Source organism: Haliaeetus leucocephalus, unplaced genomic scaffold, assembly GCF_000737465.1.
Source record: "Haliaeetus leucocephalus isolate CR32 unplaced genomic scaffold, Haliaeetus_leucocephalus-4.0 Scaffold264, whole genome shotgun sequence".
Lineage (NCBI taxonomy): Eukaryota > Metazoa > Chordata > Aves > Accipitriformes > Accipitridae > Haliaeetus > Haliaeetus leucocephalus.
Window position 1 is genome coordinate 148,274 of NW_010972700.1, and position 10,448 is coordinate 158,721.

General features: G+C 44.8%; 1 protein-coding gene across 2 annotated transcripts; it reads left to right on the forward strand.

Annotated features, from left to right (window-relative positions):
* The first annotated feature begins 1,090 nt into the window (after positions 1-1,090).
* Positions 1,091-9,128, forward strand: SMCO3 (single-pass membrane protein with coiled-coil domains 3). 2 transcript variants are annotated; one of them, XM_010569202.1, is made up of 5 exons: positions 1,091-1,128; positions 3,981-4,939; positions 5,450-5,504; positions 6,356-6,548; positions 7,263-9,128. In XM_010569202.1, exon 5 carries the CDS (start codon positions 7,280-7,282, stop codon positions 7,955-7,957), a length of 678 nt encoding a protein of 225 aa, XP_010567504.1. In that variant the 5' UTR covers positions 1,091-1,128; positions 3,981-4,939; positions 5,450-5,504; positions 6,356-6,548; positions 7,263-7,279; the 3' UTR covers positions 7,958-9,128. The 2 variants fall into 2 exon arrangements, with proteins under 2 accessions (XP_010567504.1, XP_010567503.1); XM_010569201.1 differs by lacking the exon at positions 6,356-6,548 and having other exon boundaries at positions 7,263-9,127.
* The last annotated feature ends 1,320 nt before the right edge of the window (positions 9,129-10,448 follow it).

Below are 10,448 nucleotides of genomic sequence, written 5' to 3' on the forward strand. Positions count from 1 at the left end.
GCAAAAGGCACCATGGTGGTAAAGTTGAGCGGGTAAGTGTGCAGCCTTGCATATCTCCTTTGAGCGCAGGGTCCCAGGGGACAGTAAAGTCAGTGGCTGCTGCACGGTGGTCTTTCCCTGCTGCATGACCTCCTGCGCCAAAGCCATAGCTCTCATCTCAACCTGACTGTCAGCATCTCGCACACGGGGGACAGAAGCATGAAGCTGCCTTGAGACATGAACTTAGCAGCAGAGGATCACAACACTTGTCAGGCCTGTCTTCAGCTTTCATGTCTGACTTCAGCATTTTTTCTGAAAAAGTCAGGCAGATCCTGTGTTCATAACAGTACTCTAGTGGCTGATGAATACATGCCGGTCATTTCACACTGAAACGAAGGAGGGCCTGTGGGGCCCACTGCTGTCTTCTTGGGTGTTGGATGTGACTGAAATTCATTTACCTGCCTTTCTACTTCGCTGGTCCTCAATGTCTAATGCTGGAGGCTGAATGAACATCGCAAATTGGAACTGGAACTTCTGATTTAGCTATAGACTCCCTTCACTTTATGAGTTCATTTAGCAGTTCTGGAGCCTTAGAGACTCAAGCCAGAACAGCTATGAGGTTCTCCCATCTCCAAAAAGTAAGTGTGGAAATGATAAGAAACATTTTCTGCCTGCAATTCCCCTTTCCAACATGCCTTGCTTGCTTCTCCGCCCCCCGTCCCTCACCCCCACTGACAGCAGCCCTGGGCTGAGGCTACAGTCAGAGTGGTTATCTCCCTGGTCCAAGGAGACCAGCCATGGCGATTTAACTTTGCAGTGGAGTCACCAAATCATTGAACTGAAACTCACTGACACATTTCACAAATGACCCCAGCTTTCAGATCTTGGCAGGACGCCGGAGTTCTGTACTCACCATCCCCCGTGCAAAACAGTAAGCTACAAGTAATCTATCCGAACAAGATGTGAACATGAGGACTGCACAAGTTGCCCATCAGCTGGTTAGTCAGAAGTAAGGACAGCCAAAAGCACCTGTGTGAACTGCTCGACTCTCGGAGCAACTCCATATAAGCTTCGTGCTGCAATTCCTTTGGAAATCCTGTGGCAAGGAATGCAGAATTTAGGCACATGAGAAATATTAACATTAGAAAGGTAGGCATTTCAGGAATTTGGATGTATTCAGGTTTTAGCAGATTAAATGGAGGATTTTGAGGCTCAGCCTCTTGTGTGTCAGATTTAGGCATCTGTAATGGCAGAGGCCACCCTCTAATCATCTAAAACCTAGTACCATGTTCTGTGAAACTGAACTACTGTCCCTGAAATCCTGAGACATGCTTGCCCAGGCAGCTAAATCAGATTTAATACAGAGCTATTTTACTATTGGCTTGTTTTCTATCTATATTTCATGTTACTTTCTTGTTGCTCTTGGTTTACTAGTGATTTCAAATAATAAGTTGTCAGAACTTGATTTTGCCCCCTAAATGTTCAAAGATACTAAGCCCAGATTTCAAAAAAGATGAAAAGACCAGAAGCAGCCGCTGCAGATACCCTTGTACGTGTGTTCAAACATGCTTAAACTCTTTCCTATGTAAGAATTACAGGAATCAAGATGAATTTCTGACACATCAGCACATTTATGTCTCTTGCTGCTTATCTGTTGTCACTGGAATGCAGGCTTCAACCATTTTAACAAAGGTTTGGAATGCTTCACAAGGTGGCTTCAGCACCCTGAAAGCCTCCTCTAAGTAGTCAGCTGCTATTTTCAGGCTTTTATCTGTGGATCTGTGTCCTCCAAGGATAGCCTGTAGGAAAACAAGAAGTGAAGAGGGGGAGGGTAGGAAGGGAAGCCCGAGATGTTGTGATGTTCCACTCGAGGAGGGGCTGCTTTCTGTGGTACTTGGTGTCTCATTTTGTTGCAGCGTCTTCACAATATCAGTATAGTCCATGAGAAGTTCTGATACTTGGAGGGATAAGGCAGGTGAACTCAATAACTGATGAACAGCAGACTCTACTGTGTCAGGGAAATTGTCATGTTTCAACATCACTGCAATGAGTACACCCATGATACGTTCTACAACTCCCTTATAATTCTCATGAAGTTCCTTTACTGCAGTGATCTTGTCCTGCAGGGAGGTGATGGGACCAGCAAACTTAGCATGCAAACTGTGGCCGATGATTTCCTGTACATCTTTGTCTTTTGCTTCCACAGTGGCTTGCATCTCCTTCAAAGCACTGACCAGGAGCTGCAGGTTCTCTTTAATGCTGAAGTTTTCTTTTACTGACATTATGGAGAAGTTGGTGCCAAGATGAGCATTGAGGAGTCGGAATATTGTGTTGATTGAAGAGACATAGATGTACACTAAGTCATGCAGATTCTGGCAGGCCCTGACCAGCCTTTCTTTATCGCTCGTAAAACCAAGGAGGGCTAACATTTCTGGAGTGGGGTCCGACTCTGAAACAGAGGAAAACCAGAAGACACAGGGGAATAAAACTGGATATATGTTCAGCTAGAATGTTACATTTCCGAAACTAATATCACAAATTATCAACCCACCTGACCCACCCTCCCCAAGCCATTAGTTAGAAGAAAACACAGAAAAAGCTCTTTGTCAGCCTTTGCAGGGATCTTACCAAGCAGGCCAGCACAATATGGTGTAAACAGCTGCAAGTATCTTTACTGCAGGAAGTATGACTCTGACCTTCAGCATGCAATCTGAGGAGCAGTGGAAGTAGTGTAAGTGAATCATTCTTGCCTTTTGGTGTTTATTGGTAAATTTATGGGAGTCCTAGCAAACAATGACCCAGAGTAAAGTAGGAACAAAACTGCTTGTGTATTGTTTAAATGATCTTCTGTCATGTTCCAAATAATAGAGACTCTAGAAGGGAAGAATTTGCATACACTGCAAACCTTGAAGACCTGAAATCAGTTTCCAGCCTACAGAATGTGACACAGAGGCAGCTGCCAGCCTGATCAATTCAATTCAGTCCAATATTGGAAGAAGTATTTTAGGACTACATGGTATTCTCAGTTAAGAACAGGAGTCACAACTAATTGAGGACTGCAGAAATGTAATAGTTAAATCATTAGTGTTCTCTCTCAGCTCATCTCATGCCTACAGCTCTGAAAACAAGGAGAGTTTGGTACTCTGGCTCAAATACAATAGGTCAGCTTTCAGGGGAAAACAAACTGGCAATTGCAGAGTACTCATTTGTCCTGGTTTCAGCCCAGCCGGCAACAAAGCACCACAAAGCCACTCGCTTACTCCTCCCCCTCGGGATGAGGAGGAGAAAATATAAAGAAACGCTCATGGGTCAAGACCAGGACAGGGAGGGATCACTCACCAATGATGGTCACGGGCAAAAGACCGACTCAACTTGGGGAGGAAACAAAATCAATTTAATTTACTACCAATCAAATAAAAATAAAGATATTAGGAAGCAAAACCAAACCTTAGAACGCCTTCCCCCCACCCCTCCCTCCTTCCCAGGCTCCACTCCCAGTTGTCTCCTCCTCCTCCCCTCCAGCAGCGCAGGGGGACGGGGAACGGGGCTGGGGTCAGTTCATCCCACCTTGTCTCTGCAGCTCCTTCCTCCTCAGGGGGAGGAGGACTCCGCACTTGTCCCCTGCTCCCGTGTGGGGTCCCTCCCAAGGGAGACAGTTCTTCCCGAACTGCTCCAACATGGGTCCCTTCCGCGGGCTGCAGTCCTTCAGGCACAGCCTGCTCCAGCGTGGGCTTCCCCAGGGAGCGGCGGCCATCTTGTGGGGCATCCACCCCCTGCTCCGGCATGGGCTCCTCTCTCCCCGGGCTGCGGGTGGGCATCCGCTCCCCCGCTCCCCTCCGTGGGCTGGGGGGGACAGCCTGCCGCCTCGCCGCGGGCTGCGGGGGCATCCCCTCCTCCTCCCCTCCTTCCTCACTGACCTCGGTATCTGCAGAGGGGTTTCTCTCGCATTCCAACCTCCTCCCCCACTGCAGGTTCCCCTTCTTAAAGATGTTATCCCACAGGCATTACCACCATTGCTGATTGGGTCAGCCATGGCCAGAGGCAGGTCCAACTAGGAGCCGGGGAAGCTTCTAGCAGCTTCTCGCAGGAGCCGCCCTGCAGCCCCTCTTCCGCTACCAAAACCCCGCCACACAAACCAAAACATCATCTTATGCTTGATCTTTTACTTTCACCTGAGAACTCATCCATTTTCTACTGGGGAGGCAGCATTCATGACCAGAGCCTGGTGGGCAGCAGGTCCTTCTTTCTGAGGATCAGAGCATGAAAGATGTCTAGCTTGGAGGAAAGCAGAAGTACAAGCTTGTCTTGCTGGGACAGACAAAGCCCGTTTTCACTGTCTGGTATTTGTTTTTCTATTTGTGCAGGACTGTTCAACTTTTCTTTCATAATTCACAGATGTACAAAACCAGTCGTGGCAACAATTCAGTATTTCAAGGAATAGCTGCAAGCCTTGGTGTTTATTGTTTATACTTATAAACAATAGAAATTTATAAATACCAGTACAAACCCTAATCCTGTATCTGTATGAATGAACGGTGCTGTCCAACATGTTTTAAGTTCTGAGAATGGCAAGTAATACCATTCCCTTTCAGCCATGGCTGTAGGTACCTGTGATGGTACCTTTGATGTAGGCAGGAGGATTCGTGCTGTACCTATTACCTCCAGGAACAGAAGGCCTTTGGAGGATCTAACCATTGGGAACTAGCATTAAATAAACTGAAATCTGTTAGAATTGGAAGGAAGGCGAAAGGAGGAAGAAAATAAGATGAATTTGGGTAAACATCACACAATGGAATTAATGATGAGCAGGCAGGCAACAGGACCCAGCTGAAGGCCAGCCTCTGGATCCCCAACTCATCACATGCTGCTGGAAACCACCAGAGGAACACAGGGAAAAGAGGATGAAATCACTGTCCCATACACATTTCAGCTGATTGCAGAAGCACTCGGACAAAATCAGGTAGGCAGTCTAAATGTTTCATTAGAAAAACTTCTGGAGAAAGTCTCCCTGGAGCTGGAGAAATAGTCAGAAATATGGAAATATATGTGGCCTGCCTAACTCTAGAAAGCAAATGTAAAAACTAGCAAAAGTGTTAATGTGAAGAGTAAAAGATAATTTTAGCATTAAGAGACATAAAATCTAGAGCAGTTCTAGGAAGCTGAAATACTCATGCATAACGAAGAGATGCTAAAAGTCTCCTGCACACCTGTCTAGTACATAAAATGTTTGTTGAAGTGCTATTCCTGTTAGAACATTTTGTATTCTCAGTTTCTACAAATAAGGAAAACCAAATGACCTTTCAACAAAACATCACTGGAGTAGAAATGATCTAATATCACACTGACTCAGAGAGCAAGCCAGCAACATCCCTGAGGCAGGACTGATATGAAATCATACCTTGCATTGACATGGCTTTATGTTTCCTGAAAATCATAAACCTTTACTGTATATGTACTTTGCTCCCTCCAGCTTGAAGAAAAAGAAAGATGTGTTAAAGAGTTTATTCTCTTGACAGAGCTACAAGGTAAGTTGCTGAAAGAATTGTACAGTACTGTGCAAAATACTGTGGGGACAATTCTCTTCAGACTGGCTTGTATTTCAACACTGAGACTAAAAGTTGGCTAGGGGACTGTTGAAATCATTCTGTTTTACTACAGGGATCTTGTGGGGAGGGTGTGTTTAGTAAAATACAGCTGGGTCAGTGTCAGATGGTTTGCAATTAGCAGATAATGCAAGAACTACAAAGGACCAAAATGACACAAAGTTATCTTTTTAAGAAGGAAAATCTAGCCAGTCCCCTACACATAACTTTTAGTAGCTGTAACTCTGATATGTAGCCACCAACAGCAAGAAGAGGTTTATCTTGGAAAAATGCAAAGCACTGCATAAATGTGGCCCAGATTTGCAATAAGAGGGCCAAGAACACGTAAGTACCAACAAAGAAACTAGTCATCCTACTCATTCATAGTTTGCCCCTGTTGCAAAGAAAGACATATGCATTTAAGTCAAAATCGTGCTAAAGCATTTTTACTTTGCAGCTGGTGATGTGTTAAAGCGAAGTGGCACAGAGTTGGTTACAGAAGCTTAGTGATAAGGAGTAACTCCATGAACACTGGTAATTCAGTTACTTTGGACTCTGTATGTTGACATGCAGGTGATGAAGAAAAATGTATTAAATATGCCCTTTTGCTGGCAAACCCGCAACAGCTCAGAGAAGAATTGTGACCACAAGGATTAGACAGGAGTGTTTGGGGTGGAGGAATCACAGAACTTAAATTTCATGCTCTGGTCTGTACAGTGGTAAGGGAAGGCCAGATTCTGTTCAGTCGTGTCCTAGGAGCTTGGTGAGCACCTCCCGATATTACCTCCATGCAGGACAGCCTGGCTGTGGAGGGAATGGGGTTCCAAGCTGGTGCGTGCTGCTCCAAGGCAGGCAGTCTGCCATCACAGACATCCTGCTGCACCTCACGGTGCTTACACGGGATGCTGAACATCACGGGGCTGTTGGCAGCTGCTTGGTGTTCACGAGTGAAAAAAACAATGGGGAATCGATTACAGTGTTAGGGAGGTGAATAAACAATGAGGGAACGGGGGCTAAACATCAGGGAAGGAAACACAGTGGGAGGTGTGTGTAAGGTGGTATAGGTTAGGATGGGTTTGTTATAGATAATTTTACTATTCTCTGTGAATTCCCAAGGGTGAGTTTATTAGTATAAGCACAGATTGCCAATATTAGTAACATTTTCTCTCGAATGTGAGGAGAAATAAGCTACACTGGTATAAAACACCCTTATGGAGTTACAGACTGTGCCCACTCCACCAGTCATCATAGTTGTTGAAAAATTACATGTCACTAACTGAAGAAAATAGGCTGATACAAAAGTGTGTCTAGAATAGGCCTTTCATTTCCACAGCTTATTTTAGATTTTGCTGATTAGATAAAATTGTTCCAATGTTTAGTGTACTAGTTCAGCTTCTACAGTCTTCAGTTTCCCAGGTGAAGAATGATCCATGCTCATTTTACCAATCTGCTGATTACATATTTGTTAGCTGTTTTTGTTGCTCTGAGTATGTCCAATGTCTCATAAGGTCCTTTTCCAATCATTTGGCTAAAGATTGAAAACAAGAAGTAAGATTTCTACATTTAGAAGCTATGCCCTGGGATTTGGCTTGCTGAGTGTAAAAAGAACCAGTGAGGCAGAGACAAAGGACAATTCACTGCTCTTTAAGGGCTAGGGTTATGGATGTTGAACGAGTAAGAGATTTCTTTTCTCTCTTGAAGTAGCCTATTTCTGAAGAATGGCGCTGAGTGACCTCCTTTACCCAGATAACCCCAAGAGAAGGCAAGAACTGATCCATCTGCACCAGGAATTGCTTGATTGCATGTCCACAAATTTCCGTGCAACAAATGAGCTGGCTGGAGTGCTGAATGAACACCTGGGCTGTACCATTACCCACATTCAGATGAGAGAGCACAGCACTGTCAAGGAGAACTGTGACATTATCATTCAAGCGATGAGTGAGATTCAGCATCAGGTACAGAAGATTGATAGTGACATGAAGGAAAAGCTGGAGCCTGTGCTGTACCAGAAGCTGTATGACATCAAAGAGCCCGAGTTGGAGAAAATTGCAATAGCTCATAAAGTTTTTTCCATTGTTCTTGGAGAAGCGACTTCAACAGCTGGGATGGTAGCTATCAAACTTCTTGGCTCCAATCTTATAACTCTCACTGTGAGCAAGCTCGTCAGTCTCCTTGCGCAGATCGGGGCATCTGTTCTCGGGGGAATCAGCATCACTATTCTCGGGCTTGGCATTGAAATGATCCTCCACGCCATCCTGGGAGCCGTGGAGAGGAACCAGCTTCTGGCAGCTGTGAGAAGCTACGAGAAGCACCTGGCTGAGTTTAAAGCAGCCTCAGAAAAGTACCAGCGTGCCATACGAGAAGTGACTTCTTTGGTGAGACAGCAGGTTCAGTGAATGAAGTCGGAGTTCTCCCTCCTGCTGTGACAGTGGCTGCAGCAGCTACACCTGCAGAATCCTTCTTGATTTGTTATGGTAAATGAACTACTGATGGCTTTTTTTCTTATTAGTGGCAGCAGAGCAAGAGATGTGACAGGTCAGGGAATTGGCACTGAAATATATTAATAGGTAACAGGCTTATAGGTGCTTCTGGGAGGCAACGCTTCAAATACTTCACATCTTTCCTCCAGTTATTTTCTGAAATGCATTGTAGATAACCTTGAACTGTAATTCGTACTAGTGACAATAATATCCGTTCCTGGAGCTGTAGTGGTGAGAAGGTGTGATTTTTCTCTTACTGTGTTTCTATATCAAAGATGGCAGCACGATGCGAGGAAACAATTTCATCAAGCCCCTTGGAGGGCTCACCAGGACAGCTGTGGATGCGAAACTCTTAGTGTGGATTAGTGCTAAATCTGGTAGGCTGAATTCCCTGTTCATTGAACTGCTTACAAGGTCTAGCTGAAGCATATTTAACTGATATTTCCTGTCCCACCCCTGCCTAAGGAGCCAGCCGGAGATCTTCTTTAAATAAACTCTAATCCCAATAGATTAGCAGTTAAGAGAAGCATGGGCCTACAGGCAAACACACATAACCTTGCCCCCAAACCGAGAGAAACCAGCAACAGTGTTCCAGGCATGCCTAGCTGTGAATAACCTCTTACGCTCAGTAATGCCCTGCTCCTGTCAACCCACAGGTAAATATTTCTGTGCAGAGTTGCTGCTCTGTTGATTGAAATGGGATTATACACACGTACAAGTGTCTGTAGGATTACAGCCCTATTAATGCACTAAATTTATTTTCACGTGCTTTACCCAGTCCCACCAATGTGGGACTGCCAAGAGCCTTCTCAGATTCTGCACTTCACAATATGTTGCCAAATGTCCTTATTTTTGAGATTTTAAAAACAAAGCTGGAGGCAAGAACATGATTTGCAGTCTCTTGCTCTGATTTGCTGTGGTTTGCTTTTTTTGCTTTGATATTTGAAAAAAAAATATAATTAAGAATTAATAAAAAAGTACCTGAATATTGTAAGACCTCTCTTTCCTGTACTTGGTTTGCTTTTTTTTGTTCTGTCTGAAAAACCAATCTTAAACCAAATCATGAAAAAGATTAAAATCTTCATTACAGATGCAATTTATAAATCCTTTTTTATCTCCATGATAGACTAATCTAGTAGGATTGTGTATAGGTTCCTTTTTTAGTACCAGTTTTCCCCATACTAAAAGCATACTCGAATTCATACTTGTTTATTAATATTCAATATTAGCAATATTAGATGATTATATTAACTAGGTCATGCCTGTGAAAGTAAAAAGATGGGCAAGATTACAACGGGGAAGCTCTCCATTGGCTTCATAACCCTTCCATTCTGGGTTTTGTTTTGGGATCTTTTTTTTCCCCTGCTGTTCCCACCTTTAATCATCTTTTCTGACTCCTCTTTGCTTTTGTGCTCAAAAGCCACTAGATGGCAATGAAGCTGCTAGCTCTCAAGCAGTTCTGCCAGCCGTCGAGGAGAAAGCCCAGGGTTCAGGAGCATGGATGGGTGCCAGGGACTGACAAACTGGGACCAGCACAAGCCGTAGACTGGGCGATGTGGGTCAGGAGAGGCAATTCAGAGGAAGCAAAAAGCACTGCCTTGCCTCACACAAGGTATTGTGGTGGGTGACATGGTGACCTGAGACACCATTTCTCTAAGACATGACATCTCCCGTCTCCTGACACGAGCGGCACTCAGTTTAGAGGTACTTGTCTAGAGGCAAGAGACTGTCAATCAGCAGAACAGCAATATTTGAGTGTTGGAGAGGCAGGAGTCCCTGGCTCCTGCTGACTTTCTACGTGCAAATGTACATTCTAATTTAGGAAGAAAAAACACCAGCTTGGTACATATCTTTGCGAGATTGCCAATCACTGCTGTACGAGAATAGCGGAGACAAATAAAACCAAATCTCCTGCACTTTTCAGGCAGTTTGTCCACATTTTCTCGAAAGCAAATTCGAAGCAGTGTCAGGGGAAGTGGGATACGCAATGAGGAACATAAAGATATACAATTTCTAGTCACCTCTTGATAGATCCTTGTTCCTGGTGGGCTTAAAGGAAAGCTGGCTTGCCCGCAACAGCAGGGCTGGCGCGTGTCCTCGTGCCCATGAGACCTTGGAAGATGTTGAAGGTGTTGGAGGCTGGTGGGCGGCAGCCCGTCCCTCTGCTTATGAGGCAGGAGGTTGTGAGGTCACTGGGTCCGGGCCAGCATCCCCAGCCAGCTCGGAGGGCCACCCATGACCTCATAGAGGGGTATGGCAACATCTAGCCATAACAAGGTGGTTTGGAGGTGGAAAACCTGACGATCAGCTTGGGACCTTCCCAAACTCTTTCCCCCCAACTCTAGTGATAAGAAAATCAATAGGATTTACTTGCATTACTGACAGTTATATACTTGAACTGACCAGC

Coding starts and splice junctions, on each gene's coding strand:
- SMCO3 (XM_010569202.1), top strand. CDS start 7,280: ATGGCGCTGAGTGACCTCCTTTACCCAGATAACCCCAAGAGAAGGCAA.